Below are 21169 nucleotides of genomic sequence, written 5' to 3' on the forward strand. Positions count from 1 at the left end.
GTGCAAATTCCCATATTTACTCAAATCTAGCAACCCTGCATTAAAGATGACCCCCCCAATAATTAGATTCTGTACATGGAAAATTTATAAATTTGGTATAACTTTCCATGTGTAGAAACTAATTATTGGAGGATCATCTTTAATTCATCCTCTCCACCACTGCAGGTGTGGGGAGGTCATGCAGCTTGCCTCCTGCTTGCGCCTGCTCCTTGCTGCTCCCTTACCTCCCCCTTCATCCACAGCCTCTTCTTCCCTGCTTCCCCCTGACCCCTGCTCTCCCGTCCCCCCAGTCTTGCTCTGCACTGACAGGCTCCATCCCTGTTCTAGCCTGGGGCATGGAGCCCAGCCTCAGCCCCTGTAGCAGCCATGAGGCTGAGCCATACTCCGTACCCCAGGCTGCAGGTTGGACAGACCCTGCTGGTGCGGAGCAAAGGTAAGGGGAAAAGAGAGGGATGGATCAGGGAGCAAACTCTATCGGGCGCGGAAAGATGGGGGAAGAGGCTCTGGGGGGATATGGTGGGGGTGTTAAGGTGGTAGTGGGGATGGAGGTGTCCGGCAGAGGTTGCAGCTACTGCTACAGCCCCGACCCCGGGGCCAGAGCCCAAGCTACAGCGGGCGCCTGCCCGTCACCCACCCTCATACTCGATTCTTAGACAGGGGGCTTCCCCCCCCCCATGTTAAATAGGGGAAAAGCTCATTTTCGAATTGAGTCACTATGGTAGTTTGTTTTAACGTTTGCAGTGCGGTAATCCTCCCCCTGCACGTGCATGCTCTTTTCTGGACCAATATTTAACACCTGGGAAACGACAGAAGTACGATCTACCAATTATAGGGCTACTAGTTAGTAACAGAGTATCGGGTCTCTAGGTTTGAACTGAGTCAGCTCGATTCTTTGAAAAGTATGGTTGTTGAAATTCATCTCTTTGTGGCGAACCAGCATGAATCCGACGCACATCATCAGCCTCATATGGGTCACATGCTGTCCCCTTCTCAAAGGCAAATTTCATCTCTATATTGTTAAGATCAAGTCCTCCAGTCCCTGTTCCTGGGGATCTCCCTTGAATTTCAATAGGAGCTTTGGATACAGAAAACAGAGGGGGGGGGATCAGCTGTAAAAGCAGCCACATCCCAAATAATCTGATCCTAGTTAGGTAGTTTTATTCACATATAATGTGATCTTTCCATAAAACCCCCACTGATATCAATGTGCTGCTCTCCTTGCATGAGTGGTGGTTCAAAAACTGCAGTTGCCAGCTCTGAATTGCCAAACAGGGTATGTGGGTGGGTAGGTTTGACCCCACTCCACTTGGATGAATCTTGCCCCAGCATTTGGTGTTCACCATATTGTTTGCATTTTGGTAAGTGTGCAGCAGTTGGCCAGACGGCAACAATATTTTTCGGACAAAAGTAGCATTGTAGTAGTCGGATGACTTCTGTCTAGTTGTTTGTTGGCGTTGTGAGGTCATCCCAGACGCGAGCTCCGACGCCTTGCAGAGTTCATGCGGCGGGGAGCAAGCACCTTCCTTGTTGCTCTTGGCTTCCAATGTGTTTGGTTTCTGTAAAGAAACTTGATGTCGAGTTTCCTATTTAGAAATGTCTAGAACTGATAAGAGCTAATCTTTTAAAAGGGGCTGGGCTCTGTTACGTTGGTGTACTGGATAACTATATAATCAGGGAGCGATTTGACTGGGTTTATATTATTGCAAAAGAAATTGGAGCCTGACCGTGTGCATGTTCCAACATGCTGCGAAGGGGATCTGTGTGTGCGCGGTCTTAATTTATTTCTTTAAAAAAAAAATATATCAGGGAAAAATCTTTCCAAATATCTTCCCTTCTCTGCACGGATAACCACATTTCTTTGCTCTCGTTGCATACTGATCTGTAATAATTGCTACCAGCAGGTGTTTCGCAGGATAACCTCTCTACAGAAATGCATCTGTTACAGACATTCAATACGTTCCTATCTCCAGATACCTTGTTTTACAAATGGGTGTACTTTTCATCATAGCATTAGGTAACATTAAATATTTGTAGAAGAGACTTCAATATGTTCAAGCCCTGAAAAGCCTTTGTATTTGGAAAGCAAATGCTTGCAATCAGAGCGACTGGGTTTACTTCTGTTTTGCACATTTTAAAAAGGTGATTGATTACTCATTGTGATGTATCCATAAATGTTTCCCGTCAGATTGTCTTGGAAACCTCAGTAGACTCGAGTTGTGAAGTAGACTTCCTCTTTAAGACATGAATTTGGAAGGATTACACTACCTCTTATCTTTTGGGCTTATTCTTGGACTGAGCACAAATGTGCACTCTGCAGACCTTTGGGATTAGGCACTCCCGTGCAGGGAAGCGCTGGCACCAGCTTCAGGAGAGGTCAGCAAATGAAAAGCCAACCGTAACTTAAAAAGGAAGAGCTGTTTTCCACAGTCGAACCTTTAGGTCTTACTGAATAACAATGATAACAATGGTAGCAACAACCATGACAATGATAAATTTTGCCCATCAGGAAAGAGAGAAATCCGACTTGGGGTGTTAATCTCCCAAGCAGAGTAGTCCATGGAATAGTCTGATCGGTGGGACGTGTTATTTGAGCGTCCGAGGGCTTGGGGCTTCACAAGCGTACAAGGCAGTCGTGTCTCTCCTTTCTCCTCTGTCCTGCTAGTCTGTCTTGTTCCCATTGTGTGCAGCACCAGTAGAGTCTAAGCTAAGTCTCGTTGGCTCCTCAAGCTTGATCCAGACCATGGGGCTTCCTGCCAGCTGGACGACTCACCTGTGGCAGTGAGGCAAACGTTGGCTTTGACCACAGAGGCTCTGACAGTCGTGGGGTTAATGCCGCCACTGCTTCCCCCCGCCCCCGCATTGCAGAGTTGTCCCCAGTGGGAATTGAGAATTTGGTGACGGGCAAGCAATAGAGGCATTAATCCCCCGCGCCCCACCACCTTCCCCGTGCTAGCCCCACCAACCCTGCTGCCGGAGCTGTTGGGGGGGGGTTAACCATGAGAAGCCCCACGGGGCAGATGCCCTGCCTCTGTAGGCTGTATATTCAATACCCCTGGTCTAAACAAAAGCTTCAAGATTTGGGTCTGAATATACCCACTAAACGGGAAGCCTTCAAGTGCCGTTTTTATTCCATATGCTGATCCATCAGAGCAGCCACATCACGTTTTGAACACTCATTTTGTTCAGTTGTACGGGCAGCATGCGGCACGGGAAGCAAAGCAGCACAATAACGCTATTGTAATAAGCTCATTCAGCTGCTGTGCCTCTGAGGCCCTTCTTTTTTCAGCAGAAAATGTTTTGATAATCCTGGACACATGGATGCTTGCCTGCCGGGTAGGCTGTGTTTCAGTGTGACTAATGGTGGCAAAATAGGGCGGCATGTCTGTAAAACTGGCCTTCGGTTAGATGGAGCTGGAATCAATACAGCGCCCCTGGTAAGGAGACATCAGCAAGGAATATTTGCAAGTAAATGGAAAAGGACCGATCAGCTTTGTCTCGTCAGAAGACGGGCCCAGATGCCATCTAGTGGGGAGCTGGTTAAGCGGCTCTCGGCATCTTCTATAATCTTGTTTAGTCCTTTTAAGAAAACCTTGTCAAGCGTCAGCCAAGGACAGGTTTTTATGGCTTTTAGAAAATAGCCTGGACGTTTCCTTTATCTGGCCCCATTTCAGTCGCATGGCTTTTGCGATACAGCAGTTCCCTTGAAGAGGAACAGGAAAATGGTGGTTGGAGTGAGAGAAGAAAACAGTGGGGAAAAAAAGAAAGCTTGCTGAGCTCATTTTGCCCTGCCTTTCTGCAAGTGTCTAGTAATTGTTTGGATTTGATGCATTATTTTTAATAAATACTGCCTGGAATTAATTATGCCAGCTAGGATGTGTTGATCCATAGAGAGGAGTTGAAAGGCAGCCAAGCTGGTCGTATGTGCGGCTGACAATTCCCAGGTGCAGCATCTTGCTTGCAGGTTACTTGGACGTCTTGGAAGAATGCTTGCAATTATTGTAACGGTGCAGCATGTCTTGTACGCTCACATGTGCGCATGCGTGTGCACACACACTTTTTTCAAATCAGTCTAAGGGCATGAGATGTATTTTCTAATATTGTAGTGGGAATACATGGCTGTCTCCCCAGATTAATTTACAAACTACAACTCTTTTTGAGAAAAAAAAAAAGAATGCACACAAGACTGTGCCGTAAGGGAACAATAGTAATGCCGAGGTGAGTTAATAATGTATGAAATGTCTTAGAACCCCTCCAGGTTGTTTTCCATTTCAGTGAGATCTGTCTTCGGGGACCTAACAAAATAAGTTTTGATTTCATTTGATCATCTTCTGGGTTTTGTTTTATATATATATCAAATAAATCCTTTGTTGTGGATGGGGAAGGTTGAGAATCTTCAGAAATCATTCATAGACTAAAAGCTTTCAATCATTACTTTGTGATCGTGTTAGATGCCTTGCCTTCCAAGATATGTTTAACAATTAAAAGCCAGAAACAAAGACTTTGGGAAAAATTCATTTTGAGAGAAATTAAAAGCCATTTTCTCTTTGTACCTGAGGAACGAATTTAGCCGTGAGGTGACTGAGAGGAGAACTTGGTCCTTGAATGATTTCCCTGTACTTGTTTCTTTTATGCGACAAATGGAGCATTTGTAACAGCATAGTAGTGTTTGTACCTTCCAGGGTTGCCAGGGGTCTGTAAATTTACAGATAGTCCATGTTAAAATAAATAGATAAAATAAATAAATAAAAATTGAGCTGTCCTTAAAGAATGAAACAACCAGGAGCTTGATTGAAGATCCATTGTTTGAACAAGGCTGTATGCAAGTGTTAGTAGAGAGAGCAATGCCACCTGGTATGTGAGCAGTAGTACAGCTCCATGTTTTGCCAGGACCTCTCTTTTGGCTTTGTGACCCATGGGAGCCGTCCTAACTCCCTTCCCTCCCCACGCGTGTGCTGCTGCTGCGTCCAGTTGACTGCTGGTAAACTGTGTAGGCAGAGCCCTGCAGTCCTAAGCAGACTGAGCACGGGGCAGGACAGAGGGGGTGGTGCAGCTGGGACAGCTGTAGGGCTGGGATGGGAAACAGGTGTCAAGCACAGGTCTGCACTGAGATAAGTGGAGCAGGGCCAGCAGGGGTAAGGCTGGAGGCTGGGCTGGGGTAACAAGGTGCAGGGTGCAGTCAGGGACATCAAGGTGTGGGGGTGAGTAGGGGATCCCTGGTATGGGGGCAGCACAGTGTAAAACCATAGCTGCAGCCAAGCAGAGTTGTTAAATCAAGTTGTTTTTGTTTTTTTTACTGACAGTTTTCAGACTTTTTACTGATAACCACACTTTTTTACTATGGTTGGTGTTAAACCCCTAAATTCAAACTCAGCCCTTGCTACTGCTCTGCAGGGCCTGGCAGAGGGGTTTTATTTGCATTATGTAACACTTACTTTAGCAAAAACAAACAAAAGCTTTCATTGTCAGTAAAAGGTTTGCATACTGTCAGTAAAAAAAAATAGATAAATCTTGGACTGCCAACCCTAGTGCTCTCCCCTCACCACTTTTCATTAATGAACAGTGAGTCTGGACCATCACGTATTGGCACAATGTCATGGTACTAAAACAAAATGGTAGCATGACAAGATTGCGTGAGACTTGAAATTTCTTGAGGACTTTTCAGCTGTGGCACTTGTACCATGCAAAGCATATATGGCAACTGAGAGAGTGCTGTAAATTAGGGGATGGAGCTGAGACTCCTCTGCTTCTCTTTTAATTGCAAATACGTTGAAAAAATTCAGCAGCCCTTTCAAAGTCAATGACATTTAAGCCTGAGTACCAGAATGAGGATGAAATTATACTCTTGAATCAAAGTGATCAGAGTCAGTGCTGCTATTCTGCTTCTCTGACCAGTTCACTTCAAAACCCCGCGTGTTAGGCCGACCACATGTCATTGCTGAGCTCCACAAGGAGAGCAGGAAGCAGCGTTTTGCCATTAGGCTCTAACTCAGTGCCCAGTGTAGTCCGTGGGAGTCTGTCCATTGACTTCAAAGGCCGTGGATTGGGCCTGAGCTCTTAATTAAGCATGACAACCAGCCATTGTGCATTGATCTAATTTGACTCTTGTATTCAGCTCCTCTGACTCGTCTCTTTTAAAGGCTTAAATCAGGATCAGAAGACATCTCGGTCCCTCTCTAAGAGCTATTTTAAGTCGTGCGTTTTATAAACACACAGCAGTCATTTGTTACAATTAGTCTCTGTTTCTGCCTGGTCGTCAGCTGTTTGGTAAAGCGAGAAATCAATTTTTCTAGCTCCAGGAAGAACAGAAAAAGTCTGGGCCCTTCAACTAAAGAAAAGCCAGTGTTTAAGAGAAAATGTCAGCCTCTTCCCATCCATGCTGGCAGACAGGCTGAGCTGTAGCCCCAGATGCATTACTGATCTTGTTCCCCAGGACTATCCATTATAGTTTAGGCTCTGAATTTCCCCATAGCAGCACAGTTGTCCATCAGTGCACGGATATCCTTAAAAGCTGGAAGAGGAACAAAGAACAGATTAATGCTCATATTGCTGTCGAATCATCCTAAGTTGTGTAATATAAGCTTTTCCACACCAACGTGCAGGCTGCGACTGGTCGCGGCTGCTAAAGGAGCCATAGGAGCAGCAGAAGGAAATTTTACGGGAAAATAAAACCAACTCAGTATGACCTGACTTCAGGGTTCAGTCATCATGAGTGAGCTCCCAGGGTCATGAGATGATGTTAAAAATTGCAGCAATCGTAAGTGTTGGGTTCCTTTAGTTTTCACCAGGTGAGGCTGCTCGGACCAGTCTGGAGCCTGGCCTTCTCTACCCCACCCAGGGTAACCTGCCATGTGCCGGAGGGCACGTGGCACAGAGGTTCCCCGGGGACAGGTAGCAGTGGCATGCTTCTTATTCATGGAGAAACAAATGCCCACACTTGTGTGGACATGGCCAATGAGACAACATTTGGTGCTACCTTTTTAACTTGTGCAGAAGGAAGCTCCCAGAGGTGGTGCCTAGGAGATCGGGTGCATCTCAGCCCCATAGTGCTGAGATCCATTGCTGAGCAGCCCCGATGCTACAAACAGACATTGAATTTGCTCCAGAATAAACTATTACATCCTGGGACAAAGTGCCGTCGTTCAGATGTCTTTGTCTGTTGTCCTAAAAAGGTTCACAGGATAAGACTTGGGAAGCAAGCCTTATGAGAAAAGGCTGAAGGAGCTAGGGTTATATTTAGTCTGGAGAAAAGAAGACTGAGGAGGGATTTGATACTAGTCTTCAAAAACCTGAAGGGCGATGAATAGAGAGGATGGAGATGGGCTTTTCTCTGTGGCTGTAGGGGACAGGGCTAGGAGCAATGGCGTCAAGCTGCAGCAAAGGAAATGTTAGGTTGGAGATTAGGAGAAGTTTTCTGAGTATGAGGGTGGCCAAGAAGAGGCTACCTTGAAGTTACGGACTCTCCATCTGTGGAATTTGCAAGAGCAGGTTGGACGGACACTTGACTGCGATGGTGCAGTCAGGGATGATCCTGCCTTGAGCAGGAGGCTGGACCAGATGGCCTTGCGAGGTCCCTCCCAGCCCTTCTTTTCTGCAATCCTATGATAAGAAGTACTAACAGTTTATCCCAGGACATTGCAAGGTGCATCTGAGTAGTTTTTCTGGAATTGCTTCATTGAACAATGGCATAAAAGAGCCAGTGCATTCATGCTTTCCCCTCTGAGCCAGACCTATTCCCTGGGTCTGGCTGGGTGGGGAAATGGGGGAGACCACATTGCCCCTTGTCCTGCGCCATCCAGGGCAAGGCGAGCTGCTATGTGTGTTTCCTGCAGTGAAGCGGATCGCTGTGCCATGATGCATCGCACCACAGCTCACCCGCTTTATTCGGCAATGTCTGTTTCTAGCCTGAGTCCCTCTCCTGACATGAAGTCCTTAATAGACTTTACACCACTGGGGATAAGACTAGAAGAGCAAAACTCTATCCCACCCTGACACATCCGCTCCTATATCGAGCGGGGAACGGTGGCTGCAAAGTGCCACTTGGGTCACAGTGATAACATCCTACAGCAAATCCCACTGCAAGGGAGTTTTGGGACTGGATATTGGCTCCTTCGCCTGCACAGGGCTGCAGATGGTTGACTGAATCTGTCTCATGAGCTCTGCTTTATCACAGTTAAAAATAATGTCTCAGTGGTAGACTGCTTGTCAGCTGTTTGCAATTCAGCTCTAAGCCATGATTCTTGCTATTCCTCTCTAAGCAAGGGCCTGTGTTTTAACTTCCTTGCGGAGTCTCCCGTTAGAAGTACAATGGGACGAGTTTTATCGGAAGGCTTTTCAAGCCACGCATCAAGAGTTTGGAGAGTCCTGATCAAAGAGCGCAGGTCTCAGTCTGTGTAAGCTGGTCCTGAACGCCTGCCCTCCGTCTTGTCCTGTGTGTCTGTCTTACTAGATGTGGGAGTCCTTTGGAGAAAGACATGCGCCTTGGTCTCTGTATATAATGAACCACATAAATGATTTGTGCTATATAGAGATCTATATCTCTCTATATAGATAGATATGTCTATCCAGATACATTATATTTCAATATCTATCTATCTATCTAGGGAGAGATCTATATAGCTATAGATATGTAGCTATATCCAGCTAGGTTATATTTAGATAGATATCTATATCTATATAGATCTCTCCCTAGATATATCCAGATAGGTTATATTTAGATAGATATCTATATCTAGATAGATAGATATAGAGCTATATCTATCTATCTATATCTCTCTATATAGATAGAGATATAGATAGATATGTCTATAGATCTATAGATATACCTATAGATATAGATAGATAGATATAGATGGATATCTATATCTATCTATATAGCACAGATAATTTATCTAGATATAGATATCTGTAGATAGATAGATAGATAGATAGATATGTTATACAACACCAACTCCAGAGACAGATTTTCATGGCCTGTGGGGATGATATCGTCCTGAGTATTTTTTTTTTTCTCTGCTGCCTCGTTTCCATTCATTATCGTATCTGAAACTTGAACTCTTTCTGCAAACACGGTGATAGCTCTGGCTTTGACCCTGCAACTGCTTCAAAATTGGCTGACAACAGAGTCATTGAAAAGGACTAAGAGAGGTTTTCTTTTTATTGGTCTTAATCATCATTTCTTTCCCATTAACTAGAGACAGATAATCTCTTCCAGGTACTGGAAAGAACATGCGGTAGAGCAGCATTTCTCAACCCCGGGGGTTGCAAGGATATATGAAATGGTCACAAACGAACTTTAGAAATGGATTCTTCTTTAAAGGAGAAAAATATAGGAAACCAGGGTTTTCCCTTGCAAGCTGGCAGAGGGGTTGCTTGGGACCCCCCGGCCCTGCACGCACCCACTCCCTGCCCCACGCACTGGGGGGCAGGGGGCAGTGGGGTGGGAGTGAGGGGCACTGGGTCAGAACTGGCCATCAATGTTTTCAAATGGGTTCTGGTACAAAAAAGATAGAGAACAGCCCTGCCCTGGCAGGGGGATGCACTGAACAACCTTTTTCCAGCTCAAGTTTCTCTGTTCTTCTCTTAAGGTAGAAATAGCGGAAAAAAAAACATTTTAAAAAAAGCAGCTTTGTACTAATGCTCTGCTTTAAAAAAAAAAAAAAAAAAAAAAGTCAGGCTCCTGAGATCTTTCTCCCACCATTGGCTGTGGTAGTGCAGAGTCTGGTGTGCAAGGAAAATGGTGTATCGCTGGGGGTAATAAATACATGGTAATTTCTGTATTCCCAGGAGACATCTGAAAGCCGACCTTATGCAAACAGTGGATCCGAGACCCATGCTGGGAGTCGGACTGTATCGGCAGAATCGGCCCCGTTGTACAGCTATTGGGAACATAAGAAGTGCCATACTGGGGTTATGAAGAGGAGGGTGTATGACCTGACTGCCGTTTTGGGCGCCTGTCTGGGGTTTGGAGGGTGCACATGTTATAGTTGTGATGCCTCTCACCAGAAATGAATGTCAGTAGCTTTTGCAGCCAGAAATGCCATTGGGAGAGTTAATTCTCTGCAGAGTTACTTCTGCAAAGGAGCTCAGCATTAAGCAGAGAGCAGCCTAGAAGCGCTCACAGACTTTGCCCTCATAAGAAGCCACTAACGTGCCCGTTTCCCTTGTGTCCCCAGGTCGGATTCGTACGAGGAGGCAAAGCTCCGGAAGTGCCACGAGCGTCACCTCAACGCCTGCCGACACCCGAGGCCGCAGCCGAGCGAAAGTGGTTTCTCAGTCCCAGCGTAAGGAGCTTTCTGTTTGCTGGGGGTGGGCGTCCAGAGGGGCGGTCTTCTCATTACGTTTCCACTTGTATCGTGGTCATTTCTGAAGGCCGTGGTAAGCACTTGGGCTTTGTCATGCTGCACGCGTGTAGAAGGAAAAGGTGGTTCCTCCTTGAAGCAGCTTCCGTCTAAGTTGGCACAGACAAACGGGGCCCAACATTTGACTAATGAGGCAAACTAGAAATTGTTCATTCCTTCCTTGTTGCACAGGATGATTGACCAATTCCTGGTGTCTACGTTTGTGCATTAGGGTAGATAATAAATGTTGGACTTAAATTTAAGCGAGCCACTCCAGATTGAGACCCTTTCTGTACATCTGCACCCTGCTACTGCCTCTTGGGTTCTTGCTCGCCTCTCGCTGACATGATCATTTCTCCACATCTGTTTAAACGTGAGCTGTGTAAGTTAATGTGCGAAATAGTGGTCTGAAATGAGACGCTGTCTCTCCTGCATAGACTTCAGGCAGGGTTAGATCCTTGGCTTCGAAGTTCTGGTTTTCTCTTGTGGCACGTCTTCGGGATGTGTCGGGAGAGCAAAATACCTGCCACGTGCTTGGGAAAGGGGAATTTTGTCCTGAGGTTCGAGGATGTTTAAGGGGCACGCACATCAGATACGTTCCTCTCCAGGAAGGGAAGAGGCTCTTCATAACCAGAGGACTCGTGTATTTGTCCGGGAGGGTGGGGATTGGAAGGTGAGGCACCTGTTTTGTTGTGAGGGCTTGTCCTGCTTCGTAGCTTCATTGAACAACGTCTGCTCTGTCCGTGCTGTCGCTGCTTCCCTGTACATCAGACTGGTGGGGTAGGAGGCAAGGAACGCCCCCAGGTTCAAGGGAGGCAAGAAACCAAACCAAGAAACCTTCTTGCAGACTTTCACCCCAAGCGGTTCTGGACCTAAACCTGATCCAAAACCAAAAGTGGCCTTTTTCCCGATCCTAGTTCAGACCAACCTGAAACACCGAGACACATTCTAGGTCAAGATGATGGAAATCTCATGAAAACAGATTTGTGGGGCTACAGAGGGATCCAACCTAAACCCGATACCTAGACCTATCTGGTATCAAATGCTAGCCCCAGCCTAACCCATTCATATCTGAACATCGGCTCCGGGGCCAAGCGCCACATGAAATAAATTGGGCTGAAGCAGCAAGCATAGCACAGACATGAGGTCAAATCTTCCTGTGACTTGCACACTGGGCAGCCCTGCTGAATTTTGCAGACTAGCCCATGGTGTGAGTTAGAGCAGCATTTAGCCCACCATTGATGGCTGGCTCTGCTCAAGGACATTGGTGAAGCCAGGGAGATTCAGGGTTAGTGGAGAACACTTGCAAGCTAGGCCCGCTTGCTGCTCTGCACTTCTACCCGCTGCATTTCACAGAGGCTCAGGAGTGACACGTGCTTGTGAATAAATCCGTTTGCCTTGTGTATAGCGTATTTTGCATGCTGAACTTTGTATTGTCTTACTGTCTTTTAATCCACTTTTTGCCTGTCCTTTTGTCTGCCCTCATAAACAAGGATCCAGATCAGCTAATCCTGCTGGTGGTAAGAAACGTTTTCCCTTTCTCGCTCTCTCTCACATGCTTTCTCTTTTGCATTTTTTTTTTTCAACTATTGCAACTGCCGTTGCAACCTCACACCCTCTGATTCACTGCTAGAGTACTAAAAGACTTATTTGTAAACTCACTTAAGATATATGTGTATTGTGATTAAATTAACTCGTCCATGGTGTACGTGCATTCTGGGCAATGAGGGTACGGAGGTCCTGTAGGGACTGGGAGGAAGAGCCTGTGAGTAAAACCCCAGGTGCCAAATTCTGCTCCCGCTTAATCCAGTGCAAGCCCTTTTGGCTTGGCATTGCAGCAGGGTAACCAGCAGGAGGATTTGTGTTGCTTTAGCTTAAAAGCTGGGCATATGATTGACATCAGTCAGAAACACTCCAAGCTTTCTAGTGCTGTCTGCCTGGGTGAGGCGTGGGGGATGATGGCTACAGTATTTGTGTGTCATCGTTGAAATAAAAGGGCAGGTAAGCCTGATTTAGTCAAGCCGATCGAGGCATTTTCTACCAAACTTATATTGTTATACAACAGGGATCAGCATTTATTTGGGCCCAAGGGCCACACAGGCAGTTTGGGGAGCTGTCGTGGGCCAGCTAGCACCCCCCACCCTCCTTATTGCAACAGCCTGGAGCCCGCGTGCCCTGGGGCTCCTCACTGCCACCAGTGTCCAGCAACCGCCCTGGCTCACTCTGGACCAGCTCTGTACCAGCCAGGACCCACGTGCACAGCCCCGACCCCATCCTGCCCCACACCTGCTCTAGACCTGCTTGCCCATGATAAGCAGCAGAGGTGGCCAGGCAGAGGCTGCTGCTGGGTGCGAGGGGGAAAAGTGGCCCCTGCCCTTTGCTGCTGCCAGTTCCTTCTTGATGAAGCCATCTGGAGCCCACGTGCAGGCTGCCCTACGGCTTCTCTCCACTGCCCCATTGGGCGGCCTGGAGGCAGCACTGGCAGTGCTAGAAACGGCGGTGGAGAGGAGCCGCAGGGCAGCCCGACTGCAGACTCCAGGCGGCTGCAGCAAGCAGGGCTCGGTAGCGGCGAGAGGGAGGGGCTGCATTTCTCCTGCGCCCGTGCAGTAACTTCTGCATGGCCACCACCACTGTTCATTGGGGGTGGCCGGATTTGGAGCAGGGTCAGGGCAGGCCAGGGTCAGGGCTGTGCACATGCATCCTGGCTGGTCCAGAGCTGGACTGCTCTGATCGGGGTGGGTCGGGCCAGGGCTGGGGCTGTGCATGCGGGTCCCTGCCCATCTCCCTGGGGCCAGGGCTGGCTGTGGCAGCGGCAGTCGGAAGGAGCCGCTGCCACCTGGGCTGACTAGAAATGGAGTCCAGCCGCGGAGCTGTCCCAGCCCTGCTGCACTCCCAGGGGCAGCAGGATGCACCCTGGGCCAGATAGCACTTGGGCCAGGTGGGACCGAGGGACCTGCCATGGGCCAGGCAAATTCCCTTCCTGGGCTGGATCTGGCCCGTGGGCCAGATTTTGCCCACCCCTGTTAATACAAAGTCTTGGATCAGTTTTTTTCTACCGACTGTCTCATGTATTCCTGCTTTATATGTCAGCTGTGTTTGGGTGGAAAATTAAGAGGGGAAACTCCTAAGGAAAAAGATGGGCATTTGTTCAAAACGTTAAATGTGTTTAACTCCGTGTGCAGTCCTCCCTGCATTTGTTTCTTTTGTATATTTTCGATGACAAGGTGAGTGTCAGGAGCACTCACAACAGTAGCAGATTCTCAGTGTGACCGGCAGTGGCCACTTCTGTACGTCAAGAGAGGCAAAAAAGGGCCTCCGGTCCAGTTCTTTTGAAATTCCTTGAGTTTCCCTTTAAACAAATATTGCAGAATTTTTTCAGGTGAAGCAAACTTAGAATTTGGAAATCAGAATAGTCCCATCCAAATCCAGGTTGTAACTCTTCTCCACACGGGCAACAGAAAGGTTCCAGGGGGCTCGTGTCCCATCACCTCGCAGATTTGTAAGTCTTGGTCACGACAAAGAGGAATCTAGAAAAGCGTGTGCTTTTTCTGGGCAATTCAGTAGGACACTAAAAGGGCAAAATTAACCTAATATACGTTTCAAAGGGTTCACCTGTCTGCAAAATTGATGAAGGGCGTTAGTTTTACTTCGCCCAGCACATGCAAAAAGGAAATGCCCATGATGAACAAATGGGATGGACATGTCTATAGGACTGTTCGTGACTGGATCATTCAATCGGCCACCTTATATTGGAGAAAGTGGTTCTTAGTCGCCACCCCCTCTGATCACTGTATGCAAAAGTACACCTACATTGGAGCCCACAGGACAACATATAGATAGATGCCTCAGTTAGCTTTAAAGCAAATAACTTGGGCAAAGCAGAGAAAAACTGGGTAAACTAGCCCATGTGCTAGACAGCTCCTGGTGCCCATTTACAGCTAGGTGTGGTATCTCCATACTCCACTAAAGTCTGCTGTGTAGACTAGAGACCCTAAGAAGCAAATCAGACTTCCTGAATAAAACAAGCTCAGCTGGTGATATCTGTGCATTATTGAGCTTGTGGAAAAAGCTCTTTGGGAATTGATCCAAAGCCCGTTGAAGCTCACGGAGACTCCATCACCTCCCATGGTGGAGGGCTTTTTTAATCCGGGCCTTGTTTTAAAAGCATTCAAAATCTCCATGCTGAATGGTCTGCTTCCCTATTTCTGGTTCCTTCCTAGCTGGCAGCCGCTCCAGTTCTCCTGGCAAGCTCTTGGGAAGCACCTACGGTGGATTGACCAGTGGAGCATCCAGAGTCCCACCAGTGCCATCGTCCGCAGAAAAGCGCAGCAAGATCCCTCGAAGCCAAGGATGCAGCCGAGAGACGAGCCCCAACAGAATAGGACTAGGTAAGACCTTTCACCAAGGTGTCGCATCAGGCCGTGTTCCCGGGGGAAGGCTGTTCACGTTAACGAGGAAAGCAGAGGACTGGGTTCTCCTATCCCAGGGTTTTCAGTTCTTCAGCTGTGGAATTGCTGTCAACTTGAGAAATATTATTAACAATTGCAACTTTAGGAAAGTCTGCTTTTTTTTCTGTGTTGGCCTGTGGTTTCAAAGCAAGTCAAAAGAGTAGATGGTAGCTCCTGTTTGAAATCGCTGCCTCTACTTGGCTGCTTCTGGATCAGGGAAAAGAAAGTGGAAAAGCCCACCACTGCAGGAATAGTACGTCACATTCGTCCCACCGCCCATTCCCATGAAAAGCCGAGGAATTCCTATGATGTGCTTAATGCCCTCAGCTCTGACTGAGGCCGGGGGAATATGACGGTCCTTAGCACCTTGCAGGATTGGGAACGTGTTTTGGAAACTTTGCAGACATCTGAGCCCCTGATTAGATCACATCCTAGATTCATGAGCTAATTATTTTGCTTCCGCATATTTGTGCCTGTTGGGTAAATATCACATACAGATTTTTGTTTCCCAGTTTGCTGCAATTTCTCTAATGCTGCTTCAATCAGTGGAACGAGCGTGCTTTCCCAGATGCTCGCAAACACATCTGTTCCTTGGAGTGAAAGCAGAAATGATTCTTCCTTTCTGTGGACAGGCAAAAACTATATTTAACTTTGAGACAAAAAGTAAATGTTTTCAGATGTTAACTGTAGTTTCCATAGGAAAGGAACTCCTTGGAAATGTATTATTTTTTAAATTAATGAATAGCGCTTAGAGGAATTTGCATATGCATAAATAAATTGGATAAAATTCTAGTCCCTAATGCATGGGAGCTATTGCCATTCACTTACGTGGGCTAGTATTTTATCTGTTATATTTTAAATTAAGTCTCCAGTTTAGCTTACATTATGTCAGATGACAATCAAAGCACCTTTTAATTTCCATATTTAGTTGAAAAGAGCTTGGAAGAGCCCTGTAAGCATATACTGAGTTTCATGCTATATTGGTTATTGACAGTATTTTGCAGATTTCAAATTTCTTCTCCTCTGGCCTTGCCTATTTTAATTACCTAAAATTGACTATATTGTGCTCTTCTGTTTGTTGTTCTCAAAATCTAAGCTGCCACCTACCTATTGGAATTAATTAGCCAGCTGTTGCTTGGCAAGCTAGCATCGTCCTTGAAAATGAAATGAAGCGTGATGCATGGTGCTGTCATGTTCGTGGGTCTATGCTGGATAATCGCATTACATGGACTGATTTGAAGGTGTCTTAATATCGGAAAGGAATTTATTTTATATAAATCCTCACTCTTGGGTTGTCTGCTTTCAGGTAAATTATGGAGAATTCCTATGAACATGTCATTTCTATCCCACCACTGTAATGACACAAATACCAGGGCTTGTTCCTGGGGGATGGGTGAACCCTGTCAAATCTGTCAGTCTGTTTTTTCTTCCAGGATTGCTGACTGCAGCCTGTTCTTTTGAGCGGTTGTTCAAATTGGGGTGGTTTTGATCTTGTGCGTTAGTTTAATACCCAAAGGCAGAAATTCTGCATCTTTATTGGACCTGAAAACTTGGGCAGCATATAAAGTGATAACATTTGCCTGGACGGAACTATGTTTGGAAAGCCTAGTTCCTTAAGTCGTCTGGCCAATGCTTTTCCAGCGATTTAATTTCCCTGTCATTTGGCTGTTAAAATGATTTTTATAATTTACTTTGCATTGAGAGCTTTGATTTCTTCCTCTCCATCATTCATGTGGCTGTCCTCTTCATCCAGTCATCCCCGTCCATCCATACTTCCTAAGTTGATCGATGCATCTTCTCCGAATCCGATTTTTCCAGGTCCATGAGCTCCTCTATAGTGCTAAGCACAACGGCTGCATGGCTCCAGTGGGACTGTTACGTTGCATCCATACCTGCAGCACTGAATAGGAGCCTTAGCTCTGAGGATGCTGTCAGCTAGTGGCAATTGGCTTGATTTTTAAGTGTGTGAAGCTCTTGCAGTCCTGGGAGCGTTGGTCGTCAGGACTCTGGGGTTTGATGTGTGGCTCAGCCACCGACTCATGAGTGAGCAATTTTAGGCCAGGTTTCGATGAGCCTCTGCTCTGTCTCTGTCTTTGCACAAGGGGCTAGCTTGCTCTGAGGCCAGGGATAAGGCAAAGCTAATTATGCCCTATAGCCCACCTCCCAGAGAGGGCACAGAATCAGCTATCACCTTCCCAGGGCTTTCCCCTTTTCTTCCCACCTCGGGTGTGTCACAAGGCATGTTCCTCCTATTTGCTGGAAAACTGTGGCTGGCATCCTGCCTCTTGCAGCTGCGGTGCTTCCTGGAGGTCCCTCTGTGCCACCCATGGCTGGAAGGACCATTCCAGTTGCAAAGTTGTTCTTAGCACTGACCCCATGGATACATACCCTCTAGGGTATGATTCATGTCTAGAAATGACTTTGCGATCCCCGGGTGGCAGTTGCCATAAAATGGAAGTGCACAGCCAGTTCTAGAGCAGAGAACTGGGCTTGCCTGCACTTCTGCAGAGCGTTTGCATCCTGGTTAGCACGATGCTGATGGAGCAGGGGCTGGGGCAGTAAATACGCTCTAGGGAATGACTGCCCCAAAACAGAGCATAGGATCGGCCTGCATTCATACCCGCTCGTGATGATTTGGGAGCTGAGAAGCCAAATCCACGTGTGCCGCTCGGACTGCAGATATTCAAAGGTGCACCATTCTCCTCCAGGGCTGGCAAAGGCTGTCATTGGCAGCGTAGTGTCCTAATACAATGTAGTGTCTTCCCAGGGGTTAGCAAGGGCCCTGCAGTTAAAGATTCAGCCCACATGCACTTGCTGCAAAGTACCAAGCAGTTTCTTGGGCTGCAGCTGGAGCATTACATGCTGGTTCTTGGGCTGAGCCAACAGGGCCCAATGGATCTCACCCTGGGCTCTAAACCTCAGCTCAGTGTGCCTTATCTAAGCCTCGAGGGTCTTCCCTGTATCAGATGGCACAGAAGCAAATGAGATGACCTTCTACTTGGGGGGGTTGATGCGAGTGAAGCCATTGGCTCCTGCAATGCTGGTTGCCTGAGTAAAGCAATCTGGGCTTGACTCGGTATCGCCATATAACCTTATAAATAGCTGAGTAAGCAGCAGCCATCTCATTAAACCTGTTTAGATAAAAATGGTAAGATTTCAATGTGGAGACTGTCCCTTGAATGTCACCTTTTGCATTTTATGGAGGGCCGAAAAGATCATGTGAGCTGCTTGTGGTCCAGAGCTGGTCATCGGCACACGGGTGCCAGAAGGTGACTTTGTTTGTAATGCTTAATTTTAAGGCCCCAGAGTCAAAATAGCGTATTCCCGCATCCATCTCTCTCTGCACCTGCTCTGTTGGTTCATCTTTTCTCATTTTACTAGACCAGGCAGCTTTTGTGTCCAACTGGCTCACTTTTGTGGCCTGTGCTTTATGGGGCAGGCTCCTGCAGCCGAATCTTCTGGCGCTCATGATTTTCTTGCATCCCGTGCACTGAAAGCAAGCTGAAGGATCGTTGTGGGGTATGGATAAGACGACTTCCTCCAGCACAGACTCCCTTCCATGTCATAGCAAACCTTTAAAATACAGCGTGGCAAAAAAAGCACCTCCCTAAACAGCTGGTGTCCTTACTGCGAATATTATCCCTCTTCAAAGCAGGAGAAACGTCGGGACAGATGCCTGGGAGTTAACGATACTTTCGAGGGATCGTTCCATCCATGGCACTCCTTTCTCTTTCCATTGTGTTCATCCATCTATTCAGCCTATCCATACCTTCCATTCATATGACACCCATTAAAAAGTTGGAATAGTTTTTGTCTTGTTGCTTGGATATTTGCTTGTGACTGGTTTGTGGCATCCCATCTCGGTACTCTTACTTCTATTCACACTATCCACAAGTACATGCCTCCTTGCTATATGCTGGCTCTTTAATCTGTTAATGAGAGGGGACTGTGTTGTTTCATTCACGTCTGCCCCTCTTTCGAGACCTAAAATGGTCTCTTTCAGGAAAGAGACTGACAGATGAAAGATGCTTTTCATGAGAGTGCTAGTGGGGGAACGAGAGCCCGGGCAAACCTCATCCATTTACGTGTAAGCGTGTGACCCAAGAGTGAGCACTTTCACTTTTAGAGAACCCACTGATCCAAGTAAGTATTTTTTGCTTATAGATTAAACTTGGGAGGTTTTCTTCTTAGAGTCCTGTTGCTGCTGTTTGCCTTTCTTGAGCTGAGACTACTGTATTTTTGAACCTTAATTTCATTAACCCCATGATAGTCCTGCTCATTATAACAACGCCTTTGTCCCCCGCTCAGAAGTTATGCGGTTTCTGGGCCGGGTGCTGTTGTAACCAAGTCCATCAGTGGATCATGTTGTATTGTTCACCATCAAAGCTCAGAATCAGAACCATTAATTCATCAAACAGATTCGCAAGGCAGATTTTGCCAAACGGGGAGGGATTTCAGAACCGGGGATCTGGCAGTAGCTTATATCTGCATTTCTTACTCAAAATGTGAGGATCCTATTTAGTCCTTTAATACCTCAGAGGATGCTGTGAATGGTGACAGATGTAACCTTTATCTGAGCATTTAGATATAGGTGACTGACTGATGTGGACCATCTTATTTCCAAGAAAAAAATAAAAAACAACCCCTAAAAACTGGTCTGCTAACCTATTTATGATTGCAAGCCATGATGCCCCTACAGAAACATTTCTCAAAGACTCGATGTTTCTATTACCAACGCTGCACTGATGTTACACTGGGGAGCACGCACTTTGCACCTTGAAGAGAATTCACACTGGGCTGTGAAAAGAGCAGTAATTCTGCTGCAAGGGGAGGACAGAGCAGGGGATGGCACTGCGGTGTCTGCTTCTCTGCACCCTTGTAATCCGCACAAAAGCCGGTGACTCTGATTTGAGGCCAGGCATAGCGGATAAACCTAGAAAGGCCTTTCCTAGCTACTCACCTAAAAGTAGTTGCTCCCTCTTCTGAAGATAGCACGTTGAACAGACCCCACATAGTCAACAGACGACTCAAGGTCAACCTACAACGCGTGCATTCAGTTTTTTCACTTTATTACATGTACAGATGTGATAACAAAGCATTCTCTTCTAATGCTTCTCTTTTGATTTAGTGCAAATGGCTGCTATAGCCAAATAAAGCAGAGCTTATAGAGCAATTCTGGAGTTACATTTAAGTTTATGAATTGGATTATAAGCTCCAGATATATAGTATTATAGGTCTGTGATAACAAGTGACCTGAGAAAGGCCTTCCTGTCCCATGGTCCTGAAAAGAGGCACTTTTGTTGCTAATTTAAGAGGTACAAACCTCAAATTATTCAACTATTTATACAAAATGAATGGGTTAAGTCTTCCAAAAGCTCAGTCCCACAATTCTTATTCAGGCAGAATTCCCACTGGGTTTTGACCTCCGTGATGTCAATGGAGGGATTATAAAATGAACAGCAAACTTATCAGTGGAACTAAGGATATGTCTGCCACGATATATAGGGTTGACCTGAGGGGCATCCTCAAACAGGTTGAGCCACGTGATCTGCCCTTCCTCCTCGGTATCATATCTTCTATGTTGCCCCAAACTCTCGATTTTTTTTGTGTAGCTGTTTTCTTGAACACAGTCCTGACACGTATCCCAGGATCCCTTGTGGAGCCCTGCAAGGAACTGGTCTGTGGTCAACTTGTCCCCTTCTCGTCTCTGTTTATGGGCAATAGAGACAAGAAGTGGGGTGTAGGAGGAGTGGATGATTGGAAGAGGGAATCTTGGGATTACTGCTGCCAGACATCTTGCTTTTAAGTCCCACAATTCATATGTAAGCTCCAAACGCACTGCAGCAAGGGGAGGACCAGGTGGTAATCGGGGTGCCTTGACCTCCTACACCGCAGGTCAGCAGTACCTGCTGGAGGTGAAACATTTGCATGATAAATGGCTGGCATCTTTGGGCTTGAGGATGACCTAAATGTTGACCCTAACCATTAGTGTGAAGGACATGGTAAAGATACATCTATTGAGTGCATCTCTACTCACCTTCTCCCTGACTTCAGACTAATACAGTTAGCTACCTGTCTGTATTAGTGCAGACATCACTTTGACTAAGAATCCAGCTCAGTGGGAGTTTTGTTGGAATAAAACATACAGAACAAGACCCATGGTGAAGTGTATTTCTGGTTTCGGGGATATTTGGGGAATAAAAGTTAGGGAACTTTCAGTAAAAAGGCAGAAAACTTAAATTCTTGCTATCTTAAAATTAAAACTGCTTTGTAACCCTGCCTACCAGTATTAAAGAACAAAGACTTCTACTCTCAATATCTGTATCGGGGAGGTGTATCTTTGTAAATCGGTACAATACGCTATTCTGGTTTTCCCCAAGAAAT

General features: G+C 46.5%; 1 protein-coding gene across 1 annotated transcript in view; it reads left to right on the forward strand.

Annotated features, from left to right (window-relative positions):
- The window catches only part of CLASP1 (cytoplasmic linker associated protein 1), a 246024-nt gene that overhangs the window by 148464 nt on the left and 76391 nt on the right, over positions 1-21169 (forward strand). The window contains exons 20-21 of the mRNA XM_059727486.1: positions 10173-10280; positions 14558-14725. Of these exons, the coding sequence (XP_059583469.1) occupies positions 10173-10280; positions 14558-14725 (276 nt within the window). The remainder of the gene's footprint in view (positions 1-10172; positions 10281-14557; positions 14726-21169) is intronic.

Source organism: Alligator mississippiensis, chromosome 4, assembly GCF_030867095.1.
Source record: "Alligator mississippiensis isolate rAllMis1 chromosome 4, rAllMis1, whole genome shotgun sequence".
Taxonomy (NCBI): Eukaryota; Metazoa; Chordata; order Crocodylia; family Alligatoridae; genus Alligator; species Alligator mississippiensis.